General features: G+C 33.0%; 1 protein-coding gene across 2 annotated transcripts in view; it reads right to left on the reverse strand.

The window, feature by feature from the left end:
- Positions 1-17278, reverse strand: part of SPAG17 (sperm associated antigen 17) — a 236943-nt gene that overhangs the window by 119077 nt on the left and 100588 nt on the right. For both annotated transcript variants that reach the window (XM_031967380.1, XM_031967379.1), the window contains exons 8-13: positions 16722-16883; positions 15922-15997; positions 15233-15339; positions 9684-9821; positions 9477-9590; positions 4738-4888 (exon numbers count right to left, since the gene is read on the reverse strand). In XM_031967380.1, the coding sequence (XP_031823240.1) occupies positions 4738-4888; positions 9477-9590; positions 9684-9821; positions 15233-15339; positions 15922-15997; positions 16722-16883 (748 nt within the window). The remainder of the gene's footprint in view (positions 1-4737; positions 4889-9476; positions 9591-9683; positions 9822-15232; positions 15340-15921; positions 15998-16721; positions 16884-17278) is intronic.

Raw genomic sequence — 17278 nt, forward strand, 5'->3', positions numbered from 1 at the left:
TCATTTAATCAAGATTAAAGAAGCTTTTCAGTTTTCTCATTTGTAAGAAAAGGATGATAAGACTTCCCTCTCAGGGTTGTAAATATCAAATGAAATAATTGTAAAGCACTTCACATAGTGCCTGGGACATAATAGGTATTTTAAAAGTGTTTGTTCTCTTCTCCCCTCACTCAAACCACTAATGTCATTGACAGAGTATGCATTTAATTCTATGGTATATGATCTCCAAAGGCTATCATCTTGTCAGTTTCTTTGAAAAATGAAAGAGTTGGGATCTAAAATTGCAAAGATTCTTTTAACTAAAACTTTGTGATTCTTATTTTATTGATAACTGTCATTCTCTTTTCAGAAATAAAAACTGAAATTTAAAAAAAAAGTTAACAGGAGTGGTGAGGATTTTTCAAGGATGAAATCTGAAGATAGAAAGGAAAATATTGTGTGAAGTGACTGATGTGGTTGCACAAGGAATTCTCTAATCCAAATTTGGGATCAAAAAAAAAGAGATGTCTAGGTGATGAAAGCAAGGTAAGGGAGTAGAAGATGAATGCAAATGCATGATATGAAACTGAAAAGAAGGGAAAATGGGATGAAGCTCATAATATGCTGGACTTGGTTAGATTTAAAAGGTTATCTCAATTCTCCTCTCTGCAAAATAGCAAGAGAACAGAATCTGAAAACCATAGCTTGGATTGGATTTCTGGGGGGGAGGGGCGGGAATTCTCCTTATTGTTATTTTAGTTATTTTAGCCATGTTTGACTGTTTGTGAGCCCATTTGGGGTTTTCTTGGCAAAGGTACTAGAATAGTTAGATCAACAGAATGCCAAAATGTTAAATCAAAGGAATACTATAGATTTTGTTTGCCTAGTGTTCAACAAAGCACATGATAACGTCATATGATTCATTAAGAGAGTTGTAAGCTAGATGATAGCACAATTCACTGGACTAACAATTGCTTTAATGACTGAACCCTAAGAGTCTTTAGTCATTCAATTTCATTTTGGAAAGAGGTCTTCAGTAGAGGGCCTTAGGATTTATATTTGGTTTAAACTATTCCATATTATTATCAATGACTTAGATAAGGGGATAGATGATATGGATATCAGATTTACAGATAAACAAAAATCTGAGAGAGCTCACATACCAAAGGACAGTCAGGATTAGAAGAAATCTTAATAGGCTAGGTAAATCAGATAGAATTCAATAAATGTATTAATTAAACTTTTAAATTAATTGAATTAAAATTAACTTCACAAATACAATATCTTGTATTAATTTTTTGGTCTTTTGTTTGTTTTTCCTATATTATATTTGTGAAGGTGAAGGAGGCTGCCTCAGAAGATGTAAGACAGGTTTTTCCTGCAGTAGAAATCTTTAAGCAAAGGCTCAATATCTACCTTGGAGTTTTTTTTATATTGGTATGGATTAGAGGGGATGGGCCTTTTGGTCCTTTTCTCTCTGAAATTCTGTATTAGACTGCCATTAAAGGCCTTTAGACTACAACTATATGTTAGCAGAGAAGCAACAGTGAATTCTCAAAAAACCAATCCTATTGAGCACAAACTCTTAATGGTACTATTAAGCTAAGAGGCTGCAAGTAAGGGTCTGAAAAGGGCCTGTTTACCCATCTCTTAGGCAAAGTCTGGCTACTGGTTGATTGCAGTAAGAGATCTTTTGCCAGATAGAAACTCTTAAAGACTATTTCAATTCAATTCAACAAACATCAAATAGCTATTATACTTAATGAATTAGGCAGTTTAGTTTAGCAGTTAGAGAGAATCTGACTAAGTAGAGAAGATCCAGGTTCAAGACTGTCTCTGGCTGATTGGGTCACCTTAGGCAATTCATTTAATCTTCTCAGCAATTCCTTCCCAAGCAATTCTCAAAAATTATAAGATTCAAAGGAAGTAACAAATTATATTTTAGAGGAATTTTCTTCACTGGATGTTCCTCATGTCAATGAACTCATAGATGAAGAGAAAGAGATGAAAGAAGAGAAGAAAAAGGAGAAGAAAGAGGAGAAGAAAGAGGAGGAGGAGAATTTTTCAAAAATCATTAGGAATATGAGGCTAAATAAAAACTGATGTATGCTTTCTAGAAGCAGGGAAAGTGGCTGATTGTCTTGAATAGACTTTAAAAGTTCATTGAGGGTAATTACTATGTCTTATCTTTCCCCTATGGCATTAATCACACTGTTTTGTACATAATAGCTGATTAATACAGCTATGAAAGGCAACAAAAATATCATTTACAGTTAGCAATATCAAATAATAAGGATTTTTAATTTTTAAAATCTAGAATATATTCAAGAAGCATAATAAGTTAAGGGCATGAACAATGACCTGTGTTCTAAACCTACTGGTTACTCAATATATAGACATATACACATACATATATACATACATAAATACATATGTGTATATATATGTGTATGTATATGTATATATCTGCGTATATATATATATATATGTATATATGAAATGATCAAGAAAACAAATTTACTGAATCATTTAGTTATTTTATTGTCTGTGGGGCATTTTTGTTTTTGTCATTGAGTCATCTGACTGTGACCTCATGTGAGTGAATTGAGGCAAACAGATTTAAGTGACTAGCCTAAAGTTATACAAGTAAGGATCTGAGGTCATATTTGAACTTAGGTATTCCTGATTCCTGGCCTGGTACTCTATCTATTGTGCCACCTAGCTGGCCTCTGTGGGTGTCTGCAAAGAAGTCGAAGTTACATATACCAATATATTACAATAATTAACAATGTCTTGAATGGGAAATAAGTGCCAAAGAGGTGAAATGTATTAGAGGATGAAAATAAGAAATCATTGTGGGCCAGAATCACCAGTTAGAGTGAATGGAGAGGTAGAATTTTAGCTAGGCTTTGAAGGAAGACCTTGACTTAGATAGTTAAAGAAAAAAAGTGTAATATAATCAATATTCCTTAATTTTAGGCTCTAGTCAAAGAAGAAATGGTTAAGGAAGAAATGGACACATTTGGGGATATAGAGGACAGATGTAGAAATACATAATACATAATCTTGTTTTGCTCAGTAAAGTAATAAATATGTTCTGCTGAAAGTATGGCTGGAAGGGCAGAATGAAAACTCTTCTATGGCAAAGATTTTCTTACTTTTGTATTTGGATCTCTGATCAACTCATCATTCATTCAAACAATTAATCAACAAGCATTTATTAAGCACTTAATATGTACCAGGAATTGTGCTAGGCTTGGGGCATATGAAGGCAAAAATAAATTTTTTCTTGATCCCAAGAAGTTTGAATTCTAAATGGAGATATGACATGTATATAAATAATTTTGAAAAAAAAAGATAGCAGCCGGGGTGGGGGATGGACAAAAATGTTTTTATTCAGAAAATTTTATTTAAGAGGAACTTTATTGAAAAATAATATTCTGAGAGGAAGAAGTGAAAATGAAGAATGGATTCTCTTTTAGAGATGAGGGAGTATCTGTGAGATTCCATATACAGAATACCAAGAAAGCTGTTTTTTTTCCCAACTGTTTAGTATATGGAAATAAAGAAGGAGTTATAAGGCTGAAAAGCATTTATGACAGGCTTTGAAGGTCAAACATATGCATTTTATCCTAGAGGTAATAGGTAGGCAGGGGATTTTAGTGAGTAGAGGGCTGACATTCAGATCTGTGCTTTTGGTAGATCACTTTGTAAGCAGGATGTTTTAGAGGCAGAGAAGAAATGAATCAGGGAAATAATATTAAGAATTAAGTATTAAGAATAATACAGGTAAAGGAGAGCCTGGTATTCAGCTGGTGTGTAATAAATGCACACTATTTGATTTTCAGCATCAAGAACCCTGAGTGACATAGGAAAGTTTTGAACTGGGGTTGCTTCAGGAAATATTCTATGGAATTATTAATATGAGTAAATAACAAGATTTCTGAGCATAAACCAAACTCCAGATCAAGAAAGGAAGAATAATTTTGTAAGGAGTTAAAATGAAAAAAACAAGAATAGCAAAATCAGAAGGAACTTCAGAGGACTCTAGTTCAATTCCTCTCTGAGTTCCTGACCTTGCTGTTTTTCCATTTCAGTTATTTTCTAAACTTCACTACTTAACGGACAGATTGAGGAGAAAGTTTGCACTTTGAAAGGCAAGTTATCCACGTAACATTTTCCAATTACTGATTAAGGGAATTAAATGATAAGGGGTAATTCATGTTTCATGCCTTTTGCCCAGAGAAAACTTTGGGTACCACATACTGCTTAGAACATCATAACTATTCAAAATGAAAAAATAGCAATTCAGCATAAGTTTTATGTTTCAGGTTCATAATACTTTTCATCATAATACACACATACACGGGACTTATACACACATATGAAACTTTATACACATGTACACATTCACAAATTATATATGTATGTATGTATACTATATGTTATACTATACTACGTTATGTAAATACATAATCTACATTAAATTATATATTATTTTACATATGTTGAATATATAATCTACATTAAGATATTAAATATTATGATTATGATATATGTGTGTATATATAGGTATATATATATATATTATGTTTAATCCTATGTCTTACATACATACACACACATCCATGAACAAATAAATATAAGCCCCAAATAAAAAGTCATTTTTAAAAGGATATAATCTGATGGCATATCACATACACACCCACATACCCAAGAACAAATGAGTACAAATTAAAAATTAAGACATTTATTCACCATTAGTACAATAGTGCATGAGTTCATGAATTGTAGCTAGACGTTTGGTGTTATTCCACAAAGGAGGCAAAGGGAATTGAAGAAGTTTCCACAGTGGTAGCTTGGCCTGCATCTCCTGTTCAATTTGTACTGGGTCAAAATTCTTCTGGGCCTGATGCAAAAGAATAATGTGACAGAAACCATTAAAGTCTCCCAAGAAGGTAAGCTGTCAAGAACCGTATAAATATGTAGAATGTAAAACATGATACTCTTTACACTTATTGTTTGAGAATGAGGATATCAATAGTAATTGAAGAGGACAAACTATTAGTATTTTGCTGAAGGTCAAAATAGCATTTTTTTTTGCATGTGTTTTTTGGGCCAGTGTTTCCTGGCACAGGGAAAGAACTAACTCTTCATCTGCCCTAACAGACTGCCAAAGACTGATATACATTAATATTTCCCTTCTCTAAATCCTTTCTTGGCTTCTGTGGCTTTAAAAGCAACATACTCCAATATCTCAACAAGGTCCATCTTGACAAGTCCATTGGTGTTGCCTACTGAGGAAATAGTTAAGGTGGTTCTTTCACAAAGGAATAATTCGATATTGATTTTATTTCTTATCATTTTGTCTAGCTCAGGACTCATAAACAGCCACTTCTTATAAACTTAAATTTATAATTTTGAATTATTTTGATTTCAACTCATGATTTCATCTTTGCTGGTTCATTTCTACAAGAGACAAGCCCAAGTTATTTTCCTTAGTGAATTAATAGCTGACCCATTTCTGAAACGCACTGTTCTCTCACCTCTACGTCTTCGAATCCTTAGCTTTCTATTGATGTTTAGCTCAAATGAAACTTCCTACACATTTTCTTCATTTTGTTTTTCAATTAATAAGCATTTATTTTTATCTCCTTCTTATCCATACCCATTTAAAGTAAAAAATGAATAGAAAAAATCCTTGAAACAAGTATGCAGTCAAGCAAAACAAATTCTTGCAGTTTTTCTTCAAAATGTTTGTCTTGTTCTGTATTCTTAAAAATCATTCTGCATCTCAAATATATCACCTCTCTATCAAGAGATGGATAGCATAGTTCATGGTGAATCTTCTTGAATCATGGTTGATCATTTTATTGATAAGGGTTCTTAAATCTTTTAAACTTAAAAAAAATTAACAATGATTATATTTAACAATATAAATTTTGCTTACTTCATTGTGCATTAGCATATACAAGTCTTTCCATATTTCTCTGAACCTATCCCTTTCATTATTTCTTATATCACAATAGTGTTCCATTACATTTATATACCATAATCTTCTCAGCCAATTTCCCAATTAATTGATACTTCTTTAGCTTCTCGTTCTTTGCTACTACAAATATAATTGCTTTAAAATTTCAGGGGTCCTCAAACTTTTTAAACAGGGGGCCAGCTCACTGTCCCTTAGACTATTGGAGGGCTGGACTATAGTAAAAACAAAACCTTTGTTTTGTGGGCCTTTAAATAAAGAAACTTCATAGCCCTGGATGAGGGGGATAAACGTCCTCAGCTACTGCATCTGGCTCACAGGCCATAGTTTGAGGACCCCTGAGAAAATATTTTTAAACATACATATTCCTTTCATCTTTGAGCTTTTTAGCTCAAAGTAATAGCAGAGCTATTACTGGGTCAGAGGGTTTGCATATGTTAGTGACCTTTTGAACATACATTAAAAACTGCTTTTCTGTAAATTAATTCACTGGAAATTGTCAATTAGTGCATCAACATGCCTTATTTTCCTATTGACTCTCCAATGTTTGTCTTTTTTTTTTTTTTTTGTCATCATTGTCGATACAAAATGCAATGTTCTACTTATTTTAGTTTGTATTTCCCTAATTATCAGTGATTTGTAGCATTTGTTTCTTATGGTTGTTGAAAGCTTTCATGTTCATACTTTTGATCAGTTATTAATTGGAAAATGATTGCCTTATACATTTGAATCTACTTATTTACCTTGGAAATGAGAAATTTTACTCCACCCTGACTTAATTATTTCCCTTATAATTTTAGGGGTATTTATTATGTCTGTTCATAAATTTTTACATTTTATGTCATCAAAAGTATCCATTTTATCTTCTATGATACTCTTTTTCCCTTGTTTGATCACTAACTCTTCGCCTTTTTATAGATTTGAAAGTAAGTTTCTTGCTCCTCTAATTTGTTATTGACCTTTTATATCCAAGTCATATTTCTATTTGTAGCTAATCTTGATGTGTCTGAGGTGTTGACCAAAACCTAATTTTTGGCGGATTGCTGTCTAGCAATCTTAGCAATTCTTATGGAATAATAAGTCCCAGTACTTGGGAGTACTTGGGATTTTGGGGTTAATTTAAACACTAGAATATTAGTGTTCATTTGCTTGCATATATTGTGTACATAATTTGTTCCACTGTTTAGTCTTTCTATTTTTAATCATTTTGTTAATTACTAATTTATTATATAGTATGAGATACTATATTGCTAGACACCCTTCTGGCCATTTTAAAATCTTATTTGCTTTTATCCATCTTAGATAAATTTCCTTATTATTTCTTCTAGGTTTATAAAGCAATTCTTTAGTAATTTGATAAATAACAATTTATAAAGTAAGATCATTTTATTTTATTGGCTTGATCTATTCATGAGAAATTAACATTTCTTAATTATTTAGGCTTGTCTTTATTTTTCTAAAGAGTGTTTTGCACTTACATTCATCTAATTCCTGTTTTGGTAGGTAGACTCATGTATTTTATACATTCTGTAATGATTTTAAGTGAAATTTCTCTTTCTATCTCTTTCTATTGAATTTTCTTATTAATATACAGAAATGTTGATAATTTATAAGGATTCATTTTACATCCTATGACTCTTCTGAAGTTATTAGTTGCTTAAATGAATTTTAGTTGAATCTCTAGAATTCTCTAAGTATATCATCATATCATCTGCAAAAAGAAAATTATTTCATTTTTGCTTTTGATTATTTGCTAATTGTTTTTTCTTGTCTTATTGTTCTAGTTAGTATTTGCAGCATTACATGAAATAATAGCAGTAGTAATGGAACTCTTGCTTTACCCTGATCTTGCTGGAAAAGCTTCTCATATATTCCTCTTACCCATAATATTAGCTCAATGAAACCTATCTGGATCCCACTTCTCTCTGACCTTCATTCTTAACACTATCTCATAGATTACTTCTTTTTCTCCAAGATACAGCTCAAGGACCACCTAATACAAGTAGCTTTTTTCTGATTTACCCAACTGTTAGTGCCCTACTTTTCAAACTTTCCTATATCCAACTACATTGTATTTATTTCCTTTACATGTATCTAAACCTATATCTATCTGTCTATCTATCTATCTCCCTCATTAGAATGAAAGCTCTGTGGGAGTAGGGAAATTTAATAATAATTAATATTTAATGGCAATTTAGTAATAATAGTTACAAATTTATAAGTTCTATATAAGCAAATATATGCATATTATATATAATTTACATAAAAACTTTTTCCACTAATGACATATTAATACTCTAGAAATTTTTTATATGACTCTGGTTATATAGGCATATAAAAAGGCATACAAATAAAATGATCATAGATAATAGATCATAATTTCATGATCCCCACATTCAGTTATGAGACCCCATATGGGGTCACAAATCAGTTTAAGAAGCTGGGGTTAATATAATATTTATTCACATATTCATATGTGATATGATATAGGTATATGCATATTACATATGGTTTATATAACATATAAATCAATGATAAATATATATGAAGCAATTTAAAAAGGGAAAAAGAGGAACTAATTTGGGAGTAAAGTGGGGAATGATTTCAATATATGTATTATGATTAATGTAGAATTATAATTTCAGTGGTATAAGGAAATCCAATGAAGAAATGCCTTCTTCCAAAATAAATTGGCATCCCTTCTTCAACTTCTTATCTTAAAGAGAATTGCTTAGGACACTAGGAAGCCAAATTGCTTACACAGAATCACAAATTTAATATTTGACAGAAGTCAAATTGAAAATCAGAACTTCCTGATTCCCAGACCAGTAGTCACCACAACAGATTATTTACCACCACCACCAACTCCACCATCATCATCATCATCTTATTACCATCATCATAAGCATTGTCATCATCATAATTATCAGTATCATCATCATCAACACCACTATCACCATAACCATTACCATCATCATTACCATGAAAATATCCTTTATTGTCACCATCATCTTATCATTATCACCATCATCTTAACCATTATCATCACCATTACCCTCATTATAATTATTATCATCATCACCATCACCATAATCATAATTTCCATTATTATCACCTTCATCACCATTACCACCAACACATCATTTATCATCACCATAATTACCATCATTATTATTTCTATCAGAACATTATCATTTCTGTCATCCATCTCATTGCCCCCAAAACTATCACCATTATCATCATCTTCATGTATTTACATGGAAGATAGAAATTGGATCCTGTACCTTTAATTTAGGGAACTTTTGATTGAGAAAACTCTTTTAATAGGTCAGAACCTTTTCTATAATTTATAATTGTGAAGAGAACACTGAGGTCAAATGATTATCCCAAGATCATATATCCACTATGTCATAAGTGAGGATTAGAACCCAGGTTTTCCTGTTTTCTATCCACTGTTCCAGGTGTTTCACATTATAAGTATAATGATAATACTATTAATAATATTTACCCTTAGTACATGCTTCTTGTGACCTTGGGCATCATGATAGTTCAGTATGAGAGGACCTTTCTCATCTGCTTTTTTCTCTCTCTCATCTTCGGGTAAGAATATATGATGTAGATTCTATTTAATGGAAAAATCACATTAAATTTTAAAAATGGATTGTAGATTTTTCCATTAGCGGGGGTGAATGGGAAAACATGAACCCATAGTTACCTCTTTTTCAGCCTCTGTGAGACACAGAGATGGAAGGATGGATACGATGTGAGCTGCAATCCTGGGATCCAACCCATCTTCTCTGGGCGTGGGTGGCAATAAGCTAGGTGGGAGAAGTTCATTCTCTGTTGCCACTATCTATTAAAATATAAGCAAGGTATTCATTTTACCTCAAGAGATAGACATCCTAATAATCAGTTCTTTGGTGAAATATATAATTCCATAACTCAGAGAAAAATAAAATAGTTGCTGCAAGCAGAGGATCAGTAATTTTGAAAATAAGTGGGGAAATACAATTATACAATGAGAAGCATTACTGCTGCAGAAATAAGATTGTATAATGTATTTTTTTAAACTTTCACTTTTATTCTTAAAAATCTCAATGTCTATATATTAGTTTTTTAAACTTTGCAATTAATCAATAGGTAAAATGCTCAGATAAAATGGAGATACTAAAGCAACATCATATAGTTGAATTAAGTCTAAGAAGTCAGAAATATTTGAGTTCAAGTACAGAATATATACTATGTGACCATGGGCAAATCATTCAGCCTCTCAGTGCCTCAGATATCTGATACTGTAAATTGCAAAAGAGATGAAAGTAGTACAGGAAGGAAACACCTCCCAGGAATTCCCCCACATCAATGAAATCCTTAGTCCTAACAAAAAAGAAAATCATGAAACTGAACTCCAGAAAAATGGAATCCTTCAAAAATTTAAGAAGCTATGTTGATAGGACATTGTCTCCAAAGATACAGATCATAATTCCTTTAAGATTGATAGATAATATATGAGAATGATAAGAAAGTTAATTATCCTATACCTATCTTAGTTGAGAATTCTCTGGATGGAGAGTGGGGGATAGAGCCAAGACAGTGGAGAGTAGACACATCTCTATCTGCCCTTCTCCAATCTTCTCTCAAACCAATAGCAGATTAAGCCTCTAACCTCATTTTGGAATGACAGAACCCACAAATATTTGGAATATAATACATTTCCAGAAGAAGATACTTTGCAAAAACTTCAGAACAGATATGTTTCTTTAAAAAAAATTAATAGCTTTTTATTTACAAGTTATATGCATGGGTAATTTTACAGCATTGACAATTGCTAAACCTTTTGTTCCATTTTTCCCCTTCTTCCCCCCACCCCCTCCCCTAGATGGCATGATCAATACATGTTAAATATGTTAGCGTATAAATTAAATACAAAATAAGTATACATGTCCAAACCGTTATTTTGCTGTACAAAAAGAATTGGACTTTGAAATATTGTACAATTAGCCTGTGAAGAAAATCAAAAATGCAGGTGGGCAAAAATATATGGATTGGGAACTCAATGTAATGGTTCTAAGTCATCTCCCAGAGTTCTTTTGCTGGGCGTAGCTGGTTCAGTTCATTACTGCTCCATTGGAACTGATTTGGTTCATCTCATTGCTGAAGATGGCCAGGTCCATCAGAATTGATCACTATATAGTATTGTTGTTGAAGTACATAATGATCTCCTGGTCCTGCTCATTTCACTCAGCATCAGTTCATGTAAGTCTCTCCAGGCCTTTCTGAAATCAGCCATTACTTACCGAACAATAATATTCCATAATATTCATATACCACAATTTATTCAGCCAGTCTCCAATTGATGGGCATCTACTCAGTTTCCACTTTCTGGCCACTACAAAGAGAGCTGCCACAAACATTCTTGCACCTATAGGTCCCTTTCACTTCTTTAAGATCTCTTTGGGATATAAATCCAGTAGTAACACTGCTGGATCAAAGGGTGTGCACAGTTTGATAACTTTTTGAGCATAGCTCCAAATTGCTCTCCAGAATGGTTGAATGTATTCACAATTCCACCAACAATGTATTAGTGTCCCTGTTTTTCCACATCCCCTCCAACATTCTGCATTATCTTTCCCTGTCATTCTAGCCAGTCTGACAGCACAGTCTGACCACTATGTAGTGGTATCTCAGGGTTGTTTTAATTTGCATTTCTCTGAATAATAATAATGACTTGGAACATCTTTTCATATGGCTAGAAATAGTTTCAATTTCTTCATCTGCGAATTCTCTAGAACACATCTGTTTCAATCAGGCAGGGAGACAGTCTGCTTAGTTCAGACTGCACTGAAGGGACCCCGGGGCAAGGAGCTGGGGTAGGGAGCCAGAGCATTGTGGCATCCAGGCCAGGAAATTTATTGTGAGGCTCTTAGGCTATTCTTTCCTAGTTGCAAACTAGTGGTTCAGCAGATTTGCTGTAAAACCCAAAAGCAAATACAAAAGGCAAATTATAAGCTATTGAGCCCCAGAAGAATATGGGACCTGGCTGTGATTTCCCAGCTCTAGAAATCAGTCAACAGAATTGCCCCAGGGCAAATTAAAGTGGCTGTTGTCCCTTTGCCTTAAGAACAGATCTCAAATCTTTAAAAATGAGCAAAAAAAAAAAAAAAAAAAAAAAAAAAAAAAAAAAAAAAAAAAAAAAAAAAAAAAAAAAGAAGAACTCTGACCATAGCCAGCTTTTATGGAGAGAGAGAACAGACCTCAACCTCTGATGTTTCTAAATGCAAATCAAATCCAGATGAAGCCCCATAGGATGATATGAGCTATTTCACAAGACTTTCTTGGAAGATTTCAGAAAGGATCTTAAAAGAGAGTTAGAAAAAATGGGGAAAGGGAATGAGATATTTACAAGAGGGTATAGAAAAAGAAAAACAGAGAATTTTCTGGATTTAGCTAGGCTGATAGTTGGAAAATAATAATCTAGTCTATATTTGAGAATATATTCAAAGTCTTTTAGCTTCATACAACTCATTAGAAATTGTGTCACAACTCATAATTTTCAAGAACTTAAGGACACATAGATCTTGTGATGATGCAATAGAGTGACCTTTTTGAAGCAGGGAAATAGCTGGCTTATATTTATAAAGTAATCAAGAAACAAAATAAAAGCAACAATATTATTATTATTGTTGTAATAACTGATATTATAATATTTCAGACAGTCCTGATTTTCATTAATGTGAACACTCCTTCTATTCATATAGATTCTTATTCTATTTAGTAGACATCTCTAAGAACTGCTGTGGTTAAAACCAAATATCACTATTGAAGCCAACTTGCACAGAGATTTTCCAAATTTTGTAAGGCTGGTTCTCTGATGATTAGAATATTATTAATCACTGTGTCTCACTTGAAGATAATTATTTTATATAATACTTTATGGTTAATAATATTTTAAAACTGTAATTCATGAATAGATCTCATCAATACAAGTGCAATTTATGAAAGCACAAATCGCAAACCATCTACATCTTTGTATTCTCTGAGATTTTGTCCACGATCTCTCAAAAATCCATCACTAGGGTGGGGGTGGGGGAAGGAGGTCACTTAACATGGAAATGTTATGAGGGAATATAATTTCACAATCCTCCACTATCTTCTACTGTTTTCATAATTTTCCATTATTTTCTTCCTAAAGGTTTTAAAAATAGGTTTGCCATAGCTATTATTTATCTTTGCCTGTTAAGTAGATCGAGGGTGTGATGTTTGAGATGGTTTCTAGGCTCTATTAAGTCTTTTTATTGTGACAAGTACTTTGCTAATTGTCTATGTCAAAGTCCTTTCTTTATTTTATCTTTTCTAGCATTTATATGTACTTTGTTTATGTTGTTACAGCTATTTTAGAGTGTCATAGCTTCTCAAAATTTCTACCCAATCCAGATCATGGTGGTTGTGGTTATTGAACACAAGACCATTCTTTCTCCCTTCTCTTTAAATTTTGCTATTCTAGCAGGAAATTTCCATATTCATACTGATGATCTTTCAAATTTTCTAATGTCCCAGTTTTTCATTCTCCTTAAATCCCATTCCCTATTCCTTTATTCTATCTCATCTAGACTTAGAGATGGTTATACTCTGGATCTTACTAGTAGCCATAATTGTTCCATTTTACTAACAAAAAAATTCTTGATATTCCTCTCATCATAATCTGCTAATCATTCCAACTCTTTGTCTCACCTCTCCAAAAACCATTCCTTGCCCTCAACTCAACATTTAATTCCTCTACTCAATACTTTCATAGGTCATTATTCCTACTTTTAATTCACTTTCCTCCCTTTCCAGTCTTCACCCCAGTTAGTCAATTCAAATCTACTCTTGATGTCCTCAAATTTTGTTTATTTGATGCTCTTTTTTATTTCCCCTTATTCCATGCCAAATTTCAGCTATATATTACTTGCCTTATCTACTTCCTCTGATCTTTCTCATGTGCTAATGAATGGAACCAGAGGAAATCCCACAGTAGTGATCCCTGCATATGTTACATGTTCAACCAGTTTTAATTGGACTATCATGGCATCTGGAGAGTTCTTTTATTTTTTACTCTAATCAATTTCCTAACTCACTCCCCACAAAAACTATTTCTAATCTTCTTTTCTTTACTTAAGACCCCTATACTACCCACCTCCTTTGAGAAAATTGAATGCACATTCTCTGTATATTCCCTTTACTCTTCATCTCAAAACTCCCTCATATCATCTCCATCTCTCTGCTTCTTTCCTGCAGTCTCTAATAAAGAGATAGCCTTTTTCCTACCAAGACTAATCCTTCTGCATATTCCATGGGTCTTATTGCCTCCCATCTATTCCAACATATTACAAATTCAATTATCACTGTTCCCCTGATTTATTATCATCTTCAACATCTCCCTATGTATTAGAATTTCTACTTTCAAATATATTTGCATCATCTCTTTTGCTCTTTAACAAATCTTCACTAGGCCCTACCATTCCCTCAATCTATATCTTATAAGACCCTTCCCATTTTCAGAGAAATTATTAGAGAAAGCTGTCTATATTCATTGTCTTCTCTTCCGATGCACTTCCATCTTCTCAATCCATTGCAATATGTATCTAACTTCATCATTTGACTGGAATTATTTTCTCCAATATTACTAATGATCTCTTAATTTTCCAATTTGAGTTCTCAGCTTTTTTGACCTATCTGCTGTATTTGTAAAGAACCTGGAAATGAGTGTATCCTCTCTGGAAACTAGTAGCCAGAAGAACCAGGATTTCTTCTTTCTCAAGCTCTTGCCAACTCCACTCTTGTGTAGAGGTGAGAACATCTATTAATCACTTTCTTTTATTGAAGTCTTAGAAAATAGGTTTGGTTCTTGAGTTCATTAAGATCATATTTATAGCATTAAAAGGGACCTCTATCTAAACCAATCCCTTCATTTTAAATATGGGAAAGTAAGGCCCAAGTTAAATAACTTGTCCAAAGTCCTATAACAGAAAGTAGAATTGGTAATTGAATTCAAGGTTTCTGATTCCAAGTCCATTCCTTTTTATAGATAATTAAAAATTTATCCCTCTCATAAGCATTACTTCATTTTTATCCTCATGAGGGGTTTCAGGAAGCAAGTAAAAACAGAAAAAAACAGTTTAAAGAGCAAGTAAAATCACTATAACTCATTCTTTGATTCACAGGTGACAGTTTAAATGATTTGCTGAAGGTCATAAAGTTGGAGAATAACTATGAGGAATTACTCACCTGTTCCAAGATGCCATTAAGTATCAAAGGCACAGAAATGAATTCTTCAGGAATTTGTTCCATCAAGTCATTGTAATATCTCATATCCACTTCAGTAGACATGGAACCTATTGTGTACAACAGAAATGATCCACTGTAGTATTAAGCAATATTCTCATAGTATTTCATTCATGAGGGGAAATCTTTGCTACACTAGAGTTATTGAAAAGAAGAGGTCAAGAGATATCAGAAAGAAATTTGGGGATAATTGCTTCCCTCTAAAGAAAAATCCTCTGAATTACTGATTTTCTTGTTCACATAGTCAATGTTCAAACTAAACTCAGCATCTCATAAATGAATGTATGTGCCCTCCTTTGCTTCTGCTCACCTAACATGAAAAATCCATTCACATATACCTCTCAAAGTTTTTGTTTGTCTCCAAGGCTCAGTTCAGGGTCACCACTTCTGAAAAGCTCCAATTCCACCAGTTGCTAATCTGCTCCACTCTTTCCCCAAATTTATTTGCATTTTCTAATCTTTGTACACCTTGTATCCCCCAAAAGAATAAAATCAAATGAAGATCATGCTTTCTTTTTGTCTTGGTTTCTCCAATACACAGCACAATGATGTGTATAGTGTAAGAACTGAATGATTGTTTTATTGAAGTGTTGAGCTGAACTGAATCTGAACCTGCAAAGTTTCATACATACTGTCTCGTGTTAGTTGTGAATCATCCACCTGTGGTTTCTTCTTTGTTGAAATAGCAGCTGAACTTGCAGATGCTCCCTAAAAGAATCACCAAAAAAAATATCTAAGCAATTTGAGCAAAAGAAATGCTCTTAATTGCTGGTAAGATAATGTTTTTAAGAATAACATTCAGTCAGTGTCATTAAATCTACCTCCCCAAATTATCTGCCTTATTAGTCTATAGTGGGTGGGAAACTTTCAGAATCAGGGGGAGTTCATTATAGAAAGGATTACTTTCTGCTTTTCTGATCAAAGTTATTGATTGATTAGTTGATTTTATAGAGGGGAAGAACATTAGGAACTTTTCTTGTATAGCACAACCTTAGGCTTGACCAAGTGTTGGGCCATAATGAGATTGCTGAAAGGGAAATCTTCCCCTATTAAATATTAGATATAGGAAGTAAAATTGAAATGAAAGTTTAATATTGCATCATTGTGACATTTGGGTGACATCAAATGTCCTGAGATTAGGGGGTTGGCAATTCATACCCACATTGTTTAAAGATGCGCCTGAGATTATTGCTGCTATTCCCACCCCATTTTCCTTTTGTTGACCTCTTGAAAAGCCACCAATTTATCTCAGATATTTTCATGTCTTATTCTTTTATACAACATTCTGCCATATATATGAATAGATAGATATATATGTATATGTACACACATATTATATATATATATATATACATACATATATATATGAAATAAAGAAAACAAACTTTTCTGACTAATTCTTTAATCCTTTAACAAAAAGAATCTATGCTACCTCAGGAGTCCAAGGGATTTCCAGATGAGGTCTGTCAGATGAGACTTGTGGGATATTAATAAGTTTCATATTATCTAAGTAGTTCAGATACTGTCGTCTCCAGTCTAGGCTGTCATATATCAGACAAGCAATGACTTCAAATAGCTGAGTTCCAAGATCCAGCTACAGGAAGAAATGACATAGGGATGGATATTAGTTTTGTAGAATGATGTAAAGTTCAGAAAATATCTCCCTAGCTACCTAATGTTATAATTGTTAAGTTAGCCCCAACTTGCATATATATATGTGTGTGTGTGTACATCTTCTCCACTATTTTTGTAGTAATCAGTAATTAATAAACACTGATTAAGCATCTATTACTTCCCATGCTAAGTGCTAGACAATAGTGAGTTACAGAACCTCCAAGTCATAAAAAGTCATAATTGATATGGGTGTTAAATCATAGATTCATAGGACTATAGACCACTATTCTGGGGTACAAGGACTCCAAAGTTCATGTAGTCTAGTCTCCTTATTTTCCAAATGGGTAAAATGAAGCCTAAAGGGCTCAAAGGACT

The sequence above is a fragment of the Sarcophilus harrisii genome, chromosome 4, assembly GCF_902635505.1.
Source record: "Sarcophilus harrisii chromosome 4, mSarHar1.11, whole genome shotgun sequence".
Lineage (NCBI taxonomy): Eukaryota > Metazoa > Chordata > Mammalia > Dasyuromorphia > Dasyuridae > Sarcophilus > Sarcophilus harrisii.